The sequence below is a fragment of the Neopelma chrysocephalum genome, unplaced genomic scaffold (genome assembly GCF_003984885.1).
Source record: "Neopelma chrysocephalum unplaced genomic scaffold, ASM398488v2 Primary Assembly neopelma1_108, whole genome shotgun sequence".
In the NCBI taxonomy this organism is placed as follows: Eukaryota; Metazoa; Chordata; class Aves; order Passeriformes; family Pipridae; genus Neopelma; species Neopelma chrysocephalum.
Window position 1 is genome coordinate 1,752,945 of NW_020897773.1, and position 22,655 is coordinate 1,775,599.

The window sequence follows — 22,655 nt, forward strand, 5'->3', positions numbered from 1 at the left end:
CCGCGGCGGGCGGGCGGCGGCTGCGGCGCGCCAAGCAGCTGGTGCTGGAGGTGGGCGAGGGCAGCCTGCGGGACGGCTGCGCCGGAGAGCCGCCGCCGGGCTCCGGCGGGGCGCACCTGGAGTTCAACCTCACCGAGCTCTTCGCCTGGTGGCTCCGCGCCGGCGACGGGCGGCTGCGGGTGCGGCTGATGCCCGAGCGCCGCGGCGCCCTCCCGGGCAGCGAGCGCGGGCTGTCGGCGGCCATCCGCGCCGCCCGGCCCCGCATCCTGTTCCACGTCTCGACGGCAGGTGAGCCGTGCGTTGCATGCCGGGCAGCGCCCCCCGCCCAGCCCCCGCCGCGTCCCGGCGGTGCGGTGTGTCCTCTCCGCCGGGACACGAGTCCGGCCGGCCCGCACCGTCCCGGTCACTGACAGCCCCGGAGGATGCGGGAAGCGCAGCTCCCCCGAGCAGCCGCGGCTTCCCCAAACGCCTTGTCCTTAAAGGCTGCGCTTTACCGGTGCGAAATGTACCGCGAGGCTTCGGTGGGGCCAGGAGGACTATTTTGAAAGTGCTGAAACGTTGGCGTTTTGAAACGCCAAGAATTTGTATGATAGCCGCAAGCAAGACCCAAAGGTTAAAGTGTTGTTAGTCAAAGGACATCAAGATCAGGTTCTTTGAAACTTAGTCTTGAAAAAGGATGCTTCCTCAAAGTGCTGCAAGTATTTTCAAGGTTATGTGCAGGCAGATTAGGGAACAGCATAAACATGTTCAAAGCTGGGGCTGACCCCCAGTTTTGTACATTATTGCTACTGGTATCAATATTATTGGCTATTGGTGCTATTGGTATTAACATTATTCCTCTTTCTTAAACAGAAAAGGTGATGGCTGATAGACAAACCTGCAAAAAGGTTTTTCTCTCAATTTTATGTAACTGCAACTGAGTTAATTTCTATCCCTTTTAAAACCACAGAGAATCCTTAGTGAACTGCACTGTATCAGCTACAGTATAACAAGAAGTTGTACATCAGAGGAGGCTCATGTAGCATTGGTACTTCTGTGAAGAGAGAACCTGGCTTAGGATTTTGGTTCTGGTTGGCAGTGATTGCAGTCAGGGTATGGGGCAGCTCCTTTACCTCAAATCAGGGCTCTGCTTTGAGCCAGTGATCAAGAGAAATTTCCATTCTGTGCGTACATTGTACCTTTAACACAAGCTGTGATCCAGCCTCTCCTACTAAAAGAATATAATACCTAGAGGACTGCAGGGCTAAATAATTTGTCACAGTGAGTTAAGTTAGGTAGCTTTTATGAAGCTGTGTAGAAGTCAATGGTGTCTCCCTGAGTAGCCACCTACTTAATGGGCGACGGAGTATACTTCAGTAAATTCACAAGAGACAGGAGAAGTCAGTGCTGGGCTTTGAAGACAGTTGGAGCAACTGATTTTTGATGCTCATCTGAAAAAACGGGATAGCCATCTGAAGAACTACAAATGGAACCCATCTCATTCCTTGCTGCCTGAAACAAAAATCAAAGCAGACTGTCGGAGCAGGCTGGGTGTGAGTCAGTCCTACAGCTGTGGCTGAGGTGAGGTACCCAGGTTTGCTCTTCCTGTGTCGGATCTGGCAGGGATAACACAGAGGTGTTACTCTCTACCACAAGGTGGCTAGGTGAGGCCAACACACCCTACCTTTTAGCAGGTCTTGCCTTGCTCCATTGCCGTAAAAAAAGAATAATTAAAAATTAAAGACTCCAAAACCTACTGTCTCCTTTTTTTTCTGTTTGGGGGATTTATTGTGATTAGCACTTATTTTGATTTACAGATCTCCTTCTTCGGCCTTAGTTTTGAATGCCATCTTGACTCAGGTACTTTTAGCAATGAGGGAGCTGGAGGACATGCATTTGTCTTCTTAAAGTACGAAGGGGTGTTTTTAACCTGAGTGAAGGGTATACATGTGAACTAACAGTTGCTCTGATCTTGTGAATACAATGCAGATGGAGCTTTAACCAAAGCTAGTAAAACTCACAGGCTTTTACTGTGTCTGTTGAGAAGAAATGCATGTTTTTCCAGATCAGTAGGAAGCTATGCCCCTGTAAAATCTTGTTGGAGACAAAGCTCTGCTGTTCTTACTGCAATACAGTCATGCAAAATCAATCACAGGGGATGCAGGGAAAGGAGGAGCAGAGGGAAGGAATATGGACCTCATTTATCGATATCCAAGTGATAACTTCTCCTGGCAGCTGTTCATAATCTGTAAAAATCCTGGTCTCTTCCTGAATTCTACACCAAGGTTGCTAACGTGTTTAAATTGTGTCTCTATAAAATTGCAACTCTGCTTTTTCAGCTGTAACACCTTAGTGTAGTCACACTGTTACGTGGCTTTGCGCTGCTTTTGTAACGTGGGTTTGTTTAACAACATTAGAAATCCATTCTTACTGCTTGGCTAAGGTGCTGCCTGTGTGAACACCATGTGTCACTGCTGGGCTTAAATTTGTGCTGTGTAGCCCTGCCGACAGCAGGATGTGCTGACACAGTGGTAACAGCATGAACAGCATCCACCAGCCCCTAAGTGCAGATTCCAGCAATTATTGACACCATTGCAGCTAATGTGTACAGGGCTTAACTAAAGCCCTTCCTAAGGCAATCTGGCCTTTCCTTCACTGGTTAAGCTAATTGGAAATGGATTTCAAACAACACAATCCTTCCATCAACAATGTAAAGCTGCTTCACTTATGTTGACATACTTGGCTTTTTTTTCCCCCTCTCCTCTGCTGGAGGTGCCAACGATTGCAGTACTTCCCAGGAAAATGTATAATTACCTTGCTAAATTATTTTTGCCAAATTATCCTCCACATGAATGCTGAATGAATTATGTTTTAGGATAAGAAAAAAATTGCAAGGGTATGAATTCCCATTGACCTTACGGTTGACAACAGTGTCCTGTAAATAATGCTTTATTGCCTTTAACTGTTATATTCTCAGATGCTGGCTTAAAGATAAATTTAACTGGAGTGAACCTTTTCCCTTTTTAGCCACACGTTTGCACAAAGCATAAAGCACTTTATCTCAGTCTGTTACTGAACAACTAGTAAAGGATCTGCTTATGGGCTGCTGCTGTTTAACAGACAAACCCTAAAGTTCACAGGAATTTCTATAGGGCTTTCCTGCAAATACTCTTGATGCCAGATTTCTCTCACACTCATCCTTGTGGGAACATATCCTCCTGCAAGCAAATGCTTCCATTTAGAGAAACTGTGGTCCTCAGCCTATCTACCATTTCTGTGCCAGCTTGGTCTTCTCAAAATTTGGTACAAGAGAGTTTTCCCCTCTTGGAAAGGCTTTTGGAATGAATATTGTCTTCTTATCTTTCCCCCAGTGCTTCTCTGGGACAAAAAAAAAATTAATGTCATTAATTTCTGTGGAAAAACACACAACAAAAAATGCAGAGGAAGGGAGAGGTGAGCTTGGACAGGAACGCAGTGTTGCAGATCTCTCATAGTTTAGGTGAACCTCAACTACTAGGTTGCTGTTGGATCTGTTCTCATTGTCTTTAGTTTTGACTGGAAATTCCACCCTACCTCCAAGGAAACCGTTCCCAAAAGAATTTAATCAAAACCAGTACATTGCCATGGGGAGTTAAGCAGCTAGTGTGAACACTACTGTCAGGGGATTCCAGGCCAGATTTAATTCTGGTATTACAGGATTTGCTATATAGTGTTGAACTACAGTGGGTCTCTGTAGCAGGTACTCTGGACAGGTTATTGAGCTTCCCTGGGAGAAAAATCCTAACATTTGTCTGTACAGAGTACCGGCAACTAAAGAAGTGACTGAGCATTAGCACTGACCACCCCTTGCACAAGTAATCCTCTGCTGCTGGGCTAAAATTACACAATCGGATAGGATACATGTCTTGTGCAGAAGCCTTGTGGGGGCCTTGTTGGCAAATCCATCCCGCAGATAATACACTGTGGGTAGGCTTGGGTTTAGGTTAGTCCAAAGTGAGTGCTCTGCACTCACGTGGGCTCCGCAGTGATCCAGAGCCCTTCCACCCAAATCCTGCATTGGTGTTTGGATTTTTTTTCATGTTAATGCCACAGGTAACCAGTTCACTCACTGTAGGGCACCTGACCCACAGATGTTGCTAAATAGGTTTCTTGGGTTTCTTGTGAGTTTACCCAGGAAGTTTAATAAGCTGAAATGGCCATAAAATAACTTCCCATGAGAACTAATTGCTACTTACATATGCAAAGGTGGGAAGCATATGTTAAGAAGGGGCATACAGGGATGAAAATGAGTCATTCCTCCCTCTAAAGGTCAATGTACTTTCATTCATGAAATAGATTTAACATTCCAATTATATTTTTTAAATAGCAATGCATAACTTTTCATCCTCTGGCTAGGCGAAATATTACTCCTGCACTGTGGCCTTCATCTAAAATTTTATTAACTTGCCACATGTATTCTCCCTGAAACTCTGCATTCACTATGTACCAATGCTATTATAATGCTGAGGCAATTAGGCTTTACATCTGTAGGGTAATGCTACTATGCACCTCAACTCATTTGCAGAAGGAACCCTTTGCCTAAAGATTAGAAAGAACTTCAGACTAGATAAAAATGTTTTGAAAGTAGACATTTTGTAAATGAAAATCAGAGCTCCAAGCTGAAATCTGACTGTGGTAGAGTCCACAGAATTATTTCTGCATATTTTAGAGGTACCAGCAGCATTTAATCAAGGCCTCTTAGTTATAATTTTCTTTTATTATTTTTGGGGGGTTTTTTCTGCCTTCAAAGGACAGTGTTTGGAGTTGTGCCATAATGAGCAGAAAACTGGTAAAAGACATCAGTCGCTTTGCATTTGCTCTCTGGTTTTTTTCTCATCCTCAACTGTATGCCACATCTGAGATCTGATCTTGCTCTTCTGATAAAGCAGAGGCAAAACTTGGTGGATAAGGCTGAGACATTGCCATGGGGCTTCTAAAAGGTTTCAGTGCAAGTGGCTTTGCTCTTTTCTGCTGGGGTTTTGTTCTTTGCCTCAGTCAACAGGCCAGCTTTGTCGCTCCAAAGCTTAAGGAGAGCACGAGTTGCCCCTGAGTTTACTCTAGACATGGACTAGTGCAAATCAAGGTTTTCCTTTTCTACCCTTGGATTGTCATGGGTGCCAGTGTGCTGCATGCTGATTACCAGTTGCTAAACCACAGTGAATCATGAGTGTGCTTAGGAGCACCTTTCCTCGTCCTTCCTGCCCTATTAGGTCTGTAGCACCTCTGTCTAGACCTCCAATCACTCATGCTCTCCAGAAGTGTGGATTTAGTCAGCCCACAGTGCCTATTCTTGAACTGTAAATGCCTCTTGTAGAGGAAACCAACTGCCTAGTGATGGGCTTGCCTGGCTTCGTGGGCAGCATGATGCTTGATCCTACTGCTGTCCTACCTTTTCCTGTCCAAGTCACTTCACGACTCCATCAGCACTAAGAAAACTTAGGAAAACTCATAGCCTATGACTCTCTTGACTCATGGTGTCTTGAACACTGTTTCTGTGCTGATCACAAAAATTTGGCTTGCAAAGCCACCAGGCTTTCACAATAAAGCCACCAGACTTTGTTAATTTTTTGCTAGTTATTTGGCAGATAATGTTAGAAATTATGCTCAATCTTTGAGTGGTTCACGGAAAGCATGCTGTGATCACATGTATTTTGTTTTCCCAGAATTAAGCAGTGTTGCTGATCCTAGATGGGTGTCAGGATTATGCACAATGTGTTTATGATTTCTAGGTCTGTTTTCTGCGAATTTTGTTTGCTTTTAGGCTCATTGTTCTTTTGAATGTTCTTATTCATAACCGTGTTCAGTAAAATAGCCATAAACAAACACCAGAAGGGACACAAGTAACAGTTGATTATGTTTGAATGTACATTTATGGCACCTTTTAAAAATATGTTTTCTCTAAACTTGCTGTGCTTTATTTCCACATCCTTAAAAACAGAGAATAAATACCTACAACAAAGAAGTGCACTGGGACACTTAAGTGCTTTATTATACAAAAGCAGAGACACTCTTCAAAAGCAAAGGCAGTTTTGTAGGGTCTGACTGAATTAGATCCTAAAGTAATCTGGTCATTTGGTTCACTGCACATTTCACCTGAACACTACCTGGTAGGAAATAAAATCTGTGTTTGTGACAATGTTTGTGAATTAGCCAAAAAAAGTAGAAAAGTTAAGGGGAGATTGGCAGTATTTAGCACTTACTCATGAAATTTCCAACTAAATGAGCCTCATCTTAGTAAAGAAGGTATCACCTTTTCAGTACATCAGTGCTAACTCATTTGAAGTGATGGTGTTTTGAGTCCAAGTTGCTTCCCAAATGACAGCAAATTCCACACTGTGCCTGGACACTTGCAACTGATTCTCACACCAGAGCATCCACTTGGACTACCCAGAACTAGAGTACTCAAACTAGGCAATCTACTTTTTTGGCACAAGTGATTTGCCTAACATCAAGCAGAGATTCAGGTTGCTTGCTTTCCAAATCTCTTTTTACCCACTGAGACACAGAATCTATTTCCTGAGAAGCCCTTCTGAGCTCAACAGGGCTGCTGAGACTGCAGTGCTGAGCTGACAAAGGTCCGTAATGAAATGTGCCACATTTGTCTTGCTTCTCTAATTCAGAAAGATTTGGTTGGAGAAAAATGTCATGGAAGCATAAATGCAGATTTGATAAGTCTGACCTTTCTTTTCTTGCGAACAATAAATGTCAGAAAGCTTAAAATGACAAGCTGGAATGGCTGGAGGTTATTTATGTGTTTAAATATTTAGGCAAGAAACACATTTTGAGACTAAAGTCCAATTTACATGAGTATTTTGATTTATGACTGAGGCGGCCGAGTAGCGTCATGGTTGTCACTATCCTGCTTAGCATGGCTGCTCAGAAATTCCCTGTAACAGCACAGATAGGACTTAGATATCTCTACTTTAAGAAGCTATAAACTATGTCAGTTGTAGTGAGGGAGAATCACCTTCACTTGCTAGTCGAGTAGGATCTATAACGTGGTTGAAGTGTTCTGAATGTATCCAGTAGAAAGAGCTGGTGGCTGGCTCCGAACTGACTTCAGACAAATTTCTAAAAACAAGCATTTCTTTTCCCAAAGGACTTCAGAAGGTAGCTGCAAGAATGGAGTTCTTCTTTGACTTCCAGCTTAATTATCTTGCAGTATTGAGTCTGTCATCAGTGACTCTGGCACGGAGTGAGCAGGGAGGAGAAGAGAATCACAGGAGGAACGAGGCTCAGAAGAGGAGTTGTGTATACACAGCTCTGCCATTGACATGTCGTGTGAAACAAAATACTTCCCTTTGTGGCAGATACTTTCCTTTGCAAAGTAAGGGTAGTTTTAACTGCTTTTGAACTCTGTTGGTAGAAGGTGCTTTTTTTATGGATTACTAGTGCTTTTGCTTTCTAAGAACCAGATGCAGTCTGAACTCTGAGATTTCTAAGGGAAAAGCTAAAACAGCCTACCATACTGATTTATTCCCATCTCTGCAGTTAATCACAAGACTGCTATTTCCTTCACTTCAGTGGTAGCAAACTTACAGTTTTGTATGATGCTACAAGAGACTCAGTTTCTGTTTTATTTTGAAAAATTATGAGCCCTGCCTTTGACTATTTAAAACAGCACACATCTTGAAGTCAAATTGTCAAATTTAGATTTGTAATTTGAATACTTTGTGCGGCTTTGACCAGGGTTACTTCATAGTCCCACGAAACGGGAAGGTGGGACGGGCTGTGACCCCTTTGCCCATGACCAGCTGCCCATGGTGCTTTTTGGCAGCTGCAGATGGGCACCATCTCCATTTGTAGTGAGGAGCTGCAGGTGTTGGCTGGTAGGTGCTGCTGAGCTAACCAAGCACTGCCTGTCCTGGGAATGGAAAACACATAGGCAGTGGAGGTAGGTTTATCCTTTATGCTTTTCTACTTGAAGTATCAGAAATTTGCACAGAATGGGGGATTTGAGATCGTTTAAAAACTTCAGTGGCCTGCTTGTTTCTTCCTGGATTACACATGGCAAAGTGGAGATATTAGGCATGAACCTTTAAATAGATGGTTCTAGAAGTGTGGGGCATCCCCTTTACAACTTGTCCCTAGCAACTCTTCAGTTCAGTTTGCAAATATCAAGAGTCTTTCAGTGGTAGTCCAGTGTTTACGTCAAGGCAGAAGAACTACTTTTCCTGCTCAAACAAAGACGCATGCTGAATCCATTTCAGACTGGGATTTCCCTTGTAGTAATGTACTGCAGAAAGAAAGTGGTGCAGTTTCTTTCTGCAAGCTTCTCCCCATTTCCTTACTGATAAGCAACTCTTTCTGGTTTCATATCTTACAAAGCCTTGTGATTATTCAAAAAATCCAGGTACCGGATAGCCAGGAGACAGAGCAGCTATCTAAAAAAAATACACTTTTATTCGAATAAAAGAGGGAGATCACAGAACAAACCTCAATAAAACCCCTCAACTCAATGGAGGTCACAGCCTCTTTTATCCCCTTTGCTCGTATCCCTGGTCCCTCCCCATTTCTCCGTTGGCTGGGATACTCCGGGGTTACAAGCTTCCTGACACACCTACTATATATCCCCCATTATGTGCTTGTTAGGTGGCTCTGAAAATCACTGAAGTTTTTCAAGAGGGAGGCCACAGCACACTTCAGAATGGGGGACATGGGCACAGGATACATTCTCTGCTGCTGGTTGGTCCCCCCGCCTCTGGGCAAACTGCACCTCTCTGTGACTGACAGCTGAACAACCCCTGACATGCAACTTCTTACTGCCAACTGTGGCTACACTACAAACTCTGCAAGAACACCTACTTATTCCCAATATGATGAAAGAAAACCATGACTCTATCTTCAAGTTGCGGGCTGGGCAGAGGGGGAGCAGAAGGCTCTCTGTAAGGCAGAGAGCACCTGGTGGTGAGTGCAAGGGGGGAAAAAGCAGGGGCAGTGGGAAAGGTGGGAGTGCAGGATGAGATGGCCCTGTGGGGATTCTTGTGCTGTGTATTTCCTGATGTCTGCGAGGAAGAGGTAATACTGGTCTGAGTGGACATATTGGAGAGAGTGTTTCTCCATATGTCATACTCTTTAAAAAGTTTTCCTTCCAGCGCAGTTTTAGCAGCTTGCATGGTTCCTCTGAATGCAGTTTGCTGTAGTGCTGGTGAAATGCAGCTGTATATCTGTGACTTCACCTATTAGAAATCTGTGGTGATCCTTCAGAGCTCTGCAAGTTGCAGCAAATCTCTAATCACAACTTGTACATTGGCATTCGCCTGCTGTTTCTACTGGCCCATTAAGTAATGGGCCATCTCAGATGCATCACAGTGTCTGGGCTTTTTATAGCCTCTTTCATGTTGGATTCTCAAAGTACTTTAAGCCTTATCATCCTGGTGACAATGCTAGGCATTATTATATCTATTTTACAGAGAGATCATAGAAGCCAGGGATGGAAAAAGCATTATTTGATTATGTTAGACTGCAAGTGCTGAATAGAATTTTCTCATATAGAATATACTCCATAGTGATGTCTCTCTCTCTGCACTTCAGCCAAAAGGCCAAGAAAGAACAAGAAATTAGAGTTGAGAGGCTTGATAACTTGCTGGAAATGCTGCAGCCGTTATTGGCAAAACTGCCTCCAAGTCTTCTCTGCTGCACACTGTGTTTGTGACACTTGTCTTTAAATAATCCTGGTTTTGTCACATTCCACATTTTTTGCAATATTGTTTACTTCTTAGTTTTGGGAGCATCTGTGATCTGCCGAGCCTCATCTTCAGACATCACCCTGTGGCCTTTCCCTTTCTAGAGCAGTGTAGGTCAGCATTATAGAGCGTGATGCAGTGGTTATTTCTGAGGGACATTTCATTATTGATGCTAATTAAACTTGAAAGTAATGAGAAAGGATTACTTTTCAAGGCTGGAGAGGAGGCTGGAATAGTTATTATGGGTTAATTATTCTTCTAAAAGACGCGTTTTAAGTAACAATTCATTTTGTTAACTTTTTTCTTACATTGTACAAGAGCCTTGTTTGAAAAGGATTCAAAATATAATTGCTGCACTGACCTCATCCAGCTCTCAATCAGTAATCTCCTTCCATCAGCAAAAGGTTAATAAAATCTTTAAGGAAAGGAATTCTGTGCCTTATCTATGTGTAGACAATTTAGAGTAGGTCTCCCTGCAAGTATTTCTTATTACCCTTCTGCATGATGTCTTTGGCATACTTTTTAGATTTGAAAAATGTTACATTCCATAAAGCTTCCAAATTTAATGGTTACTTTGCAAAACAGATGCATAACAGAGGCAGAGAGTGAATCTAGTCAGAGCTGGCTGGGAGTTGGCACATAAGTCAGAACCTGTTTCTTTCTTTTGAAAACTAGACCCTGTGGTGAACCTTAAAAATCTTTCCTCACTTTACAGGACAGCCCATGTCATAATTAGTATTTGCTAAGTAACCAAGGAAGGGAGGAGATGAGACTCATTTCAAATAGGAGCCAAGGTTCCTTTCTGTCTGGAAAGCATTATGGTTTTTGGTGGGGAGGACACATGCTGGTCCACTTTGCTCCTTCCCACCTTATGTTGTCCCTGTCTTCTTCTTGCTCTTTGTGGAGATGACTAATGGCTTCAAATTGTTGCAATATTGTACTATGAAAATGGAAGGGAGAGCTGGGTTGATATTTTGAGTGCAGAAAGCTGAATAAAATCATAGAGTTGTGTAGATTGGAAAAGACCTCTAAGATCATCAGTTTGAAGTGGTGGACTGCTAAGTCCACCATTAAACCATGTCCCTACATGTTTGTTTGAACACTTTCAGGGATGGTGACCACACCACTTCTCTGGGTAGCCTATTCCAATGCTTGATAATCCTTTTGGTGAAAATAATTTTACTAATATCATATCTAAACTTCCTTGGTGCAACTTGAGGCCATTTCTTCTTGTCCTCTCCTGTTACCTGGGAGAAGAGACTGAACCCTACCTGGCTACAACCACCTGTCAGGTAGAGAGCGATAAAGTCCCCCCTGAGCCTCTTTTGCTCCAGGCCAAATACCCCTGGCTCCCTCAGCTGCTTCTCATAAGACTTGTGCTCCAGATCCTTCCCCAACCCTTCTCTGGACACACTCCAGCACCTCAATGTCTTTCCTGTAGCGAGGGGCCCAGAACTGGACACAGCATTCAAGGTGCAACCTCACCAGTGCTTAGTTCAGGGGGATGATCACTTCCTCAGTTGTGCTGGCCACGCTATTGCTGGTCCAGGCCAGGATGCCACTGGCCTTCTTGGCCACATGGGCACACTGCTGGCTCATGTTCAGCTGCTGTCAGACAGGTCCTTTTCTGCTGAGCACTTTTCCAGCCACTCTTCCCCAGGCCTGTAGTGCTGTGTGGAGTTGTTGTGACCGAAGTATTGTGACCCAGCACTTCACCTTGTTGAACCTCACACAACAGGCCTTAGCCCATCAATCCAGGCTATCCAGATCCTTCTGTTTCAGTGGACAGGAAGGATATCAGTCTTTATTAGCTGTAGGACAGCTTATGTGCTTCATTAGCCATTTGTCTGATGCCTTCTGTCAGGGCTCCTGCTTTGCATCTTGTATTAATGTGAGGGCTGCGAAAGCAAATGCCCATTTTTGAAGATGGTGCTGTGAGCAGCAAGGCCTCAAATGGAAGGCGGGAAGTTGCAGCTTAGGAGAGCCCTTGGTACTGTGGCAATTTACCTAGTGAGAGCACATTACAATCTGTCTTGAAAGGGCAGCATTCACCAGTCCTGAGTTCAAGAACGTCCTCCATCTGGGTGCAGGTATCAAGTTCAAAGATAAAACATCCTCTGAGTAATCACTCTTGCCACAGGACTCAGCTTGGCCAGTTTGTAGGATTTGGGGTAATATTTGAAGTGCTGAGTCCCTTTTGCGGTTAAGGTTTTAAATCACACAAAGATTGATCAAAAGCCCAATGTTTCCTTCTCTGCCTTGCCAGCCTACTGTCCTTTATCTCTTGGAACAAAGCAGCATTAACTTTTAAGATCTGATTCAATAACATTTTATGGATAATAATTATGACTGATACTAAGCCTTCAGCAACCAGTCTGTATGGAGATTTAATGTATTGAGGTTTATTACCAGTGTAACCTATCTTTACGTCGGTTGTAAAGCAGGATCAACTCTACTGATAAGAGGAAAGAGAAATATCAATGAACTGTTTGCCTCTGCTTCTCTGCAGGGTGTTCATGTTCCTGCCACTTAATATTGCTAGCACGGTGGGAGTTTGCTGGTGAAGAGTTTTTGTTTACAGAGTCTGTTTGCGCAACTGCAGCGTGAATGAATGAATGAATGAATGAATGAGTGCATGAATGAACTAGAACAATCCTATGCTGGAAGAGGAATCCATTAGTGGATAGACCCTGGAGACCAATCGATCATACTTTCCCTTTTAATACTAAACGTGTGAATGCAAAGTTTTCGGTGATGCTATTTAGAGATGAGCTTCACAACCCTCTCTGAGACTTATCCCAATAATGGAAGTTATTAAATATATGAAACTTCTTTAAACACCTCATATTAGTGATTTTTTTTTCCCCAGAAGTTTTCCAGTTTCCCTGATCTCATCAGGACATAATTGTATGTACACATGTCATAACTGTCTATGGAGATGGTCCCTAAAGCAAACTGAAGACCAGGTTGAGCAAAAGAAAGCTCTGGTTTCTAGGTCCTTAAGTGCTGTGCACAGTGGTCTAATATAAATTACAATATGAGAAAGGAAACTTGTCTTCATTTCCGTAGAGGGTTTTCGAGGAAAATCCTCCTACTGTATCGGCGCTGAAAAAGTCACCTGAAGAACCCAGGACTGGGTCCTTGCTCAGCTGAACTTTGTGATGTTCATGCATCATTAACTGTAACTCTATTATATAGTTGCCTTTTTTGCCTTGCTTCTCCTCATAACTTTCTGTATAAGGAAATCCACATCCCTGGTAAGTTCAAATAAGATGCTGTCTGCTTGTGTCCTTTTTGCCTTTTTGATGGGAAAGCAGAAGGGAATTCTAAAGTGCTCTGGGAGCTACATGGAGGCCTTGCTTTGACATCTCTAAATATGTGAGTAATGGGGTGCTTAGAACTGATTTTACTTGTGACGGATGATCAACAATAAGGAATCACAAATTGTGGGCAGCAGAGCTTGGAGAGGAGAGCTGCTCCGCAAGATTAATGGGAAGGGAGACCTTTAGTGTAATGAAAGACACAGTTCCAGCTTGAAAACAGACAATGACACACTAGATCGAGTCTTGAGGATTTGGACAGGCAGCAGTGCTGTGCATTTGTAGAGCCCCTCCCTAGGTAGGGAACACTGAACAGCTGCAAGACAAATGCACTGTAGTTCTCACTTCACTTGCAAGGGAGTACACCGGGACACTGAGGTATTGGCTTGCCAAAGGGCTGTGTAAGCTGGGGATGGGGATGTTGAAGGAAAACTAGAAATTTCTATTTGTTCTAAGAAGTGCAAGCCAATAAGAGAAACAGGATGAGACTGCAGTAGAATGTAGCTGGGTCTGATCACTGCAGGGTTTATTTTACAATCAAACATTTTCCTGTGGAGAAATTACCTCAGACAAATCATGCAAGTGAAATATAACTGGGAAAAAAAAACAAACTAAAACCTTGTGTCCACTTTTAATTAGATAGTAATTATTATCAGGAGAAATATCAAGTTTAAAAGAGAATAAATATCTCTGTACTGAAATAATAAAAAAACCCCAATAGGTGAAAGTGTAGCTTATCCTTCCCTTCCACTGTAAGTTGCAAGCTGGTGTTAATCTGAATGTCATAACTACAAGACTATGAGCAGGAAGCAGAATTAGCAAAATGTTAGTGGGGCCAGCTACAGGATCATTGTTATGATTGCAACTGTTATTCTCTATCTCTGACAAGGATAATAGTGTGTGGAAATGAAGCCAGCAAACATGTAAAATTCATCTAAATATAGAGGACCAAACAGCAAATAATAACTGGACCAGTAATCAGATGCAGAAGGCCTTATCTGTAAGTACACTGGCTTGAAAGATGGCAGTGCTGGTAGATAAACATTAAGAGGACTATGAAGCTGAGGATAAATAGAGCAATATCCTCTAAACAGTAAAGAGCTGGAGCATAAGACCCTGGAAAGACATTCAGGACTTATTGCTTGAGAAAGATCCCTAAAGCTGTCAAGCAGATGTGCAGCTGGTAAGTAGATGACTTGCTGAGACGTTGACTGAAATGGTAGAAGAAATAAATCAGAGGGGATTGCATTAGTGTAACTGAAGGCAGTACATTACTTTGGTTTGAAGTATAGTGTCCTGTGGAGAAAGCAATGACTGTCATCCCATAAGAATGATCAAACTGAGTGGAGACAAGTCCCAGATCTAGGCTGTAGCAAAGGCAGGGGTTTCTCCTCTGAGCAGTCATAATTTTCAGGTTTTCATGAAGGCCTTGGACTAGAGTTTGATGGGAGGCCTAAGGGGCTAATCCTAAGCCTACTGAAGCCAATGGCATCTTCCCATTGTACATCTGCTCCACTCTCCTGCTCTCAGGTACAGCCAGGCTGGGCAAAAACTACCTTTCTTGCCCTTTGCTATCAGGCCATCTGCTGTGAGTGCACAGGGAGACACAGCACACCTCATTTTTTTGTGTCGGAAGATAAGAAATAGAACTTCTTTTCATAATTTTTTTTTTTTTTTTGCCAGACCTTAGTCTAGATGGTAAGCAAAACAAGACATTGTGCTAAGTTTAGTGACCGAACCAGTATTGTCTGTGCTGTCCATACCCAGGCCAAATGAGCACCAGATGTTAAGAGCCCTTGTTCTTGAGTTCTTACTGTTTTGTGGAAGGGGCTTTTGGTCCTGACTGTTGCACTGTAGCATGTGTGTTAGCCATTCAACACCTCTTGCTGTAGTGAACTCCTAGGCCTTTGGCATCCGTACTATGTCTGGGTTTTGGATTGAATGAGAACAAGGGAAACATCAGCCCAATAATGGGAATGAAGGAGCAAGAGCATCCTAGTGCAAGCAAAGGGGAAAACAAGAGCTCTCCAGAGTCCAGTAACAGGAGGAAAAAGCTTGTTAGAAAAGAAAAAGCCGACTAACTCGAGATGTTCATCTGAATGGAGAACACAACTTTTTCATCAAGAAGGGACAGAAAATGCCTTGTTCCTACCTCTAAAATCAGTTCCAAAGTAGCTGTGATAGTCAAACCCATCTGCAAAGATAAAACCCATCTGCAGAGATCTGAAGTATGATCTTGTCTCTTAACATGGTTTTTATCATAACTCTCATCCCTTTTCCCAGAAGCACTTGGGGATGGCAGAGTGGGGTTCAGATTAAAATGCTCAAGGGAAGGAAAAATAATAGGAATGTCAGACTAGATTTTATTAAAGTCACATCAAGAGAATTATCAGAAGGAAGACTAGGCAAAGTACCTAAATGAAAATGCTTATCCAAACTAGTTTACAACTAACACAGAAGTGCCTTTTAATCTCCTGTGTTAGTTCAAGCTAATAATTCAGAATTTTTTTCCTAGTCTCTAAACTGGAGCATTGATTGTTCCTGTGGGGTAACATCCTGTGACACATCTGTTTTATTCATAGTTTTGATTTCATGGCAAGACCGAGGCTTATTTCTCATGGTGCACTGTGAGCCATTTTTGTATAAACTTAGATTCTGCCTCAGGATTTTTGTGCTCGTGCTGTAAGAAGATAAAGTGAAAAAGGGCAATTTTTGAGCTGCTCCAGGCATGTCCCTAGCCTTGCAATGAAAGCCTGGTTTTCAAGGTAGCTTTGAGAACATGTTTCTCCGTCTAAAGCCTTATCACTGACCTTCCAACCCTGGTCACTTCTTCACTAAAGCCCATCTCCAGAACCTCATGGGCACTTCCACTGTCCTGAAATGATCATTGTGTCTGTTGAGAACAGAGTCCTGCAAGGTCCAGAAGCAGTTCTGTTTGGGTAAAACACAGGTATCTGTAGCGTCTATTGTTGGTACAGATTGCTGGGGTCACACACAGTGCGTTTCAGATGTTCCTTTCAATTGTGTGCCCAAGGACACAGAGGGTGCTTGAGTTCTGGAGCTACGGTTTCATGAAGGCTCAATTTTGAAATTCACCTCTATAAAAAGTCACAGGTAAAAGCCTTCTGGATTAGAGCTAAAGCTGGAGCTGGTGCAGCACAGGGGCAAGTTCAGCTCTAGTGACCTGAATCTCACCTGCCTTAAATGCAGAGACCAGCTGAGTTTTATTTTCCAGGAAAATCCATTGTTTGTTGTCCCTAGAAGCTTCTCTGTTAAAGCCTTTTTTTTTTTTCTATCTGAGCAATCTAGGTTCTATGTTCTGTGTTACGATTCTATATTACAGCAAGCAGGAATCCTTTCCCAAAACAGCCTATTTCTCCAAAGAGGCTGATTGTGTTGTGCCTTGCTGTGACTGACGTCATGACTTGATCCTACACAGATCTTCCTTGATGTGACTTCCTCAACAGGTTCCTTCCGCAGTCCTATTTTTCATATTGCATTCTGAACCAGTAACTCTTCTCTCAAAGGCACTCCACAAAAGCAGTGTGCTGCAGCTCCTCCAAGTAGCACTAAATCTGTGACAAACCTAAGGGAGGTTCCACAGCAAGGTGATAAACTACTGCCTTGTCAACTATTTTGCTGGTGAAATGGGAAATGAGGCAGGCAGCTTTACCCTTTAAAGTTGAGAGAGATAAGGGCAGTTTCAGTGTTTCATAGTCAGCCATCAGTGTTTCACAATCATCCATAAAATGAAGAGTTACTTGTTTTCTAAACTGATGTCTCAGTAGTGAGTGACTTCATTTTTCACTAGTATTTATGCTTGTTAAATAGCAGAAGATATTTACTAGTGAATTAAACAACTGAGATTTCACCTGTTAATCATATTCCTTCAAATACAGTTTTTAAAATGTTCATACTTGTAGCTGGTGAGGAGGTCAACACAAATAAAACGACACCCAAGAAAATGACAAATTGCTAGAGTTGAGAGATGCAGAAGGTGAAGTTTTGTAGCAGTTCCATAGTCTTTCATGATCCTGTTTTTTCAATATAATAGTAACATCAGTAAACCTTGTGATGTTGCTGAAGGAAGTAGGGAATAGAAGTGAATTTAGCTTTCTCCTGAGGTGTTGTGCTAAATAGGTTGTGCTGTAATCTGAGTCATTGGGAAACATCTCTGATACAGCAGGGAAGATGAGAGACTGACCTCCTGTTGTTTGATCTTGGAACAGTTCATGGAGTTCGCTTTGTTATTTTCTTCTCTCTTTTTGGTGTCTCACATGATTTACCTGTTAGTGCTGATGAACACATGCTGCTGCCCCAGTGAAGGCCAGTAGTGCACCTGCCAGGTCGTTGCTTGGCGGTGGGTGACGATGGGTGGCATTGGCAGCGGTGCCACCCTAGGCCTGCGCTCTGGAAAATGAGCTTCCCTAGGTCACTGCAGCCCTTGTGCCCCCACTGGAACTGTGTGTCTGCAGTAACATGTCAGCTGAGCGGTACCTGAAGATCATGGCTTTCCTCTCCACCTGGATGAGATATGTGAAGTGCAAACACCTGCACCACTGCAGTTTGATTAGGAGCTGCAGAGCACTTCCTTGACGCACCAAAAACTTAAAGAAGTTTTGTCTTCGCGATTCCTAAACAGGTCCAAAAGCCCTTTCCACCCTTAACCAATCTGTGATTCTGTGACTGTAGACATCATCAGATAGGATTAGGCCTGGCTTTTTCAGGGCAGCTTGAGCTGTGCTGTGTTACCCTGTGCTACGTGCTCTTAACTGTATTATTCTGTCTTTTTGTGAATGCCAGCAATCTAAGTATATTTGCTTGGAATATTGTGCTCAGATTTATGGTGTTCTGCAAACGTGATTGCTCACCATGCACACCAGCAGAATAAAGCAGTGCCTCTCATTAGGGAACTGCCAGATTTTTGACAAGATTGTCGAATCCCAAGTCATGCATGAGTTCCCTAACTGCTTTAGGGCACGGCTTGGGTGTCTGGTTGTTACATAGGACTCGTATTTGGCTCACTCAACAGACAGCAGGTCATCCCATTGACACCTGCCCGCTCTGTTAACAGACCAGTGAGCCTACTGCTGTCTGATATTTGTATGATAATGCAACACAGTTGAGAATTGATTTATAAAATGCAGGTCACTCAGTAGATGCAGCAGCCAGTGAGGGAGCACAAGGTGACAATGAAACAATTCAGATTAGCAAGTGGGGGCTTTGCAGCTGCTTGTGCTTTAATTGCATCTCTCCAGATGTTCCTGTGATGGGCGGGAGAAGCCAAGCAGTCTCAAGGTATAACCATATTTCACTGTTCAGCTTTCCAAACACTCTTCTGTGGTCTGTAGAGAAGAGAGGATTTAAGGACCCCAAGCCTTTTCATCTTCTGTGCTGTCAAATAAACTCTGTCATTCTGAAGTAATATTTCCTGGGCATTTTTTTTTCCCCATAGATTTCTTTTCACATTAAGATCAGCAAAAGCTCTTTCTGGGAAGCCTGATTAAAAATGCAGTTCCTCCCAGGAAAGAAAAGAAAATAACATTTTTGGCATCAAAAGAGATCACAAAAATATCATGAAAAATAAAAGGAATTTTGAAGATTATGTGTTGCAGGAAAGTAGGTAAAAGTGACCTAGGGCGTTCTGTTGTTTGTAGAATAGTTTGTGGTTTTTTGAATAGACATCTGCTAAGAGTATGGGTGATGAAGACTCTCAGAGACAAGAAATGTGCTGTATTTGGATTAGCTTCAAGAAAGTTATGAAGATAGCTAATTTCTTTGTGAAATTTACTCTTTTCTGTGTATTAAAAACAAACAAACAAACCCCACAAGAAAACCCAAAGTCCTACCAACAAAAGACCTACAAAACTGCTGTTTCTTCTCAACTACATGCTGTTAGCATTGCTAGGAATGTAAACACAAATGTTTTCCAGCTCTATTTGCAGACCTTTGCCTCAGGATCAGACTGGGGTGTTGGCAACTCAGGTTGTGTAAGTACAAAAGGTGCTTTTCTATTTTGATCTTTTGAGCTGAGTTGTGTTCTCTGTGGTTGTGTAATTAACCATGTAACAGCCTGCATTCTACTTGGGCCTTAACTTTATTAAGAAAAGAGAGAAAATTTCAGGAAAAGAAGTAATTTCTGCTTTGGTCTTTTTGACGTTGTACAAAGGGTATAGAAGAGAGGATTCCAGTGGCTTCAGATGTTACCTTCTATATTACATATGACCAAAATATTTTCAAACAGTGTCCTTTTTATATATATGTTTCCAGTCCAGAACTAGTAAGATGGAGAGACACTATTTACAAGAGCATGTATAGAACAAGGAGGAATGGTTTAAGACTGAGAGAGAGTAAGTCTGGATTAGATATTAGGAAGAAATTCCAGTGTTGAGGCACTGGAATAGGTTGCCTAGAGAAGTTAAGGATGCCCCATCCCTGGAAGTGTTCACAGTCTGGTTGGATAGAGTTCTGAGCAATCTGGTCTAGTGAAAGGTGTCCCTGCCTGTGGCAGGGGGTTTGGAACTAGATGATCTTCCAACCCAAACTATTCTATTATTTGATGATCTTTAGAGAAAAATAAAATCTAGCAAGATTGATACCATTTTGTTTTGACAGCTTGACTTCTTTGCAACACTGTTGCATTGAACACTTCCCCAACTGTAGTGTAACCTTCATCTGTAACCACCCCTCTTCTATTTCCTCCTCAAACATGCTTTCAGATACACATACATTTCAGAGGAAGAGAATAGGTTTAATGTTATTAGCAAAAAATAATGAGGCTTGCCCATGGCCCATGTTTCATCAATAACTTCTATGAAGTGTATTTTGCATCTTGAGATGAGTCTCTCATTTCAGCTTGGAGCAATGCATTGCATACTTGGAAGGCAATGGAGACGGTCTTTCCAGTGTCTTTCATCAATCATTTAAGATGAGTTGTGTAAAATCCAGCTGACCCTTCTATAATAACTAGGGGCAAATAGCTTTGAATTGTCATTTTGATAAATTTTGGAGTATTGGCAGTGTTATGGGCTAAGGAGCCAGGCATCCAAGCCTTTCATCTGTCAGTGTCATTATGAAATATCTTAAAAGAACACGGGGAATGTGTCCTAGTGATTCAATAAATCTTAACTCCATGAATGAGTGGATTTTGCGTGGTTTCATAATCTACTGAACTCTAATAGCCTATATCCTTTGCTTCAAAAATAGCTGTTAGAACAAGGTGTTTGATGAGTCTGTGTACCGTTTTTCTGCAACCCCTTAGATTTGTTTATGTCAATGAATGACTTTCAGTGGTGAATGCCATAGCAATTTTTGACCTATGTGGTACATGCATGGTTTTAACAATTTATTGTGCGATAAAAACTAACCTTTTACTCTTCCCCATGTTTCTCTGTAATACTAAAGGCAGGTACAACACTTTTCACAGCAACATTGCAAGAAAAAATTCAAAACTAGGTGAAACGATTTTTTGACATGTGCCACCAAATGAAATGTTGATTTTAGCATTCTATCTAATGTCAATGACATGGTTGGGGCCTGTAATGATAATTTAGCGCAATATGAGGACCTGTTGTGTTTTATTGTATTCAACATTGACTATGTGTCAGTTTTACCACAAATTAAAAGTTGAGTTCATAGCTTCACAACCACAGTTTAAATGAAACACAAATAATGATATTTGAAATTAAAATAAGCTTCCATGATAAGAAGGGACAAACGTCCTGTTTTTTCAGCTGTTACCATTTCTTTTCATTTTTGGGGAGAAAGCAGGAGAGGAGAGGAAGAGTGGAAAGAGGAGGAGAGAAGGTAGTGATGGTACCTTGCTGTTAGTAAATGTTAGGCTATCACACAAGCTGATTTCCCCAACACGGAGTATTTCTAGGAAAATAGCATGGATAGTGATGCAAATGCCAAAAAACAAGTCCACACATAGGAATTCCACGTGAAAAGACCCTGGCTTCTAGCTAAAGGATTTGTAGGGTATCCCATTAGGAAATAGACAATTATTTGAATTATCATAGGTTTACCTGACGCTTCTAGATTATTAACCATTCTCCAGAGTTTCATGTTGAGTCATCATGACCCCTCTTCCTACTGAGGCCAGGAGAGCAACGTCCTTATGAAATATTTTGCCCCAGAGAAGTTGCAGGCATCAGGCAGGACAGAGTGAACAAGGCAGACATCCACATAAAGAAATTCTGAGCAGATGTGGTAGCGCGGGAGTGAAGTGCTGGGCTGCCAGGTGGGAATGAGAGTGTTTTCTGTCCATTTTTGATTTTTTATTGTTTGGTGGAGATAGCAGAGCCAGGGATTATTAGAAAGCTTCATATTTACCGTGCTTGTATTTTATGCCTCTGGTTATGTGTCCTTGTGCTGTGGATGGCAGAGTTTTCCAGGTGCTGCCTTGCATTAAGGAAAGATCCTGATTTTCCTGAGGATCTCTACGTAGCACTGCTGAAACTGAGTTATTATTTTCTACCAAAGATAAGGTTCCCCATGCTCTGAAAGCCTGGACAAACATAGCATTTCATCAATATGTATCTGAACAAAGCATCTGGGACAAAAATTAGAATCTTTTCCAGGAAGGAAAATAAAAGAGTGCAGGAGTGTCATTTGAGAGCAGATTCAAGCTGAGTTTTAATGTATAATTATTTATTTTATTTTATTTAATTAATGTAAACAAAACTGTGATTATTTTTTCACTAATTGAACTTGTTTTCAACTGCCAGCTTAGATTTCTGTGACTCTGTGTTTTCAAAAAATTAGGCAGCTTAGTTTGATAGTGAATGAGAAGGTCATAGAGTAACTTGGAAGAAAAGAGCAAACTGACCTGGTGTTTTGAACACACTGGAAAAAAAGGCTCGACATGAGAGAAATATGAAGAGGCACCAGCAGTATTCTGACAGCGCTGATGAATGGCAGGTGGCCACAAGCCTGACTGCTTCTCTTTGGTTGCTGCTTGTGATTCTCAGGCAGGTGGGTGAGAATGTTAAAAGGCCTGACACATGGAGTGACAGATACCCTTAGTGCTTGTGTGTGCAGTGCAATGGCTTAAAATAGAGCCAGCTGCATGCATAATTAAGGAGAAATAATTGCAAGGCACTTATGCAAATGATCTTGTGCTTCTTCTCCCCCCTCCCCCTTCCTCCTATCCTCACTCAGTGTTTCCACCAGGAAGGTCCCGTGGTCAAAGATTCACCTAATCAGTGAGAAAAAACTAAAATATTATGTTTGGAACAAGCAAAAAAATAGTTGTTTTCTGTAAGAGAATAAGAACACCATATGAGAGAAGTTATGTGTCTCCGAAGTATATAGAGTCACTGCTGGCAATCTGGCAGCTCGTTATACAAACAAAATTAATTTTAGAAACCTGCGTGTGAATTTAGTGGTTCTGTCATTCTTTCTGTCTTGTAACTCAGATAAATATCTTATATTTCTGCTAGCTGAAATTCTGCCTACATAAGCTTTTTCATTCAGCCTGTTAGAATCATTCTGGCAATATATGACTGTGAATTTAACCTCGTTTTTGTTTGTACTAATTACAAGTTATATTGTATTTTTACTTTCTTTGGGAGAAACACAAAAACTCTATTCCATATATAATGGTTTTATATATCTCCCGGATGACTGT

At 42.1% G+C, this 22,655-nt stretch overlaps 1 protein-coding gene across 1 annotated transcript in view; it reads left to right on the forward strand.

Annotated features, from left to right (window-relative positions):
- The window catches only part of ALK (ALK receptor tyrosine kinase), a 313,264-nt gene that overhangs the window by 748 nt on the left and 289,861 nt on the right, over positions 1–22,655 (forward strand). The window contains exon 2 of the mRNA XM_027696652.1: positions 1–288. This exon is cut by the window's left edge and continues 32 nt beyond it. Coding sequence (XP_027552453.1) covers positions 1–288 — 288 coding nt within the window. The remainder of the gene's footprint in view (positions 289–22,655) is intronic.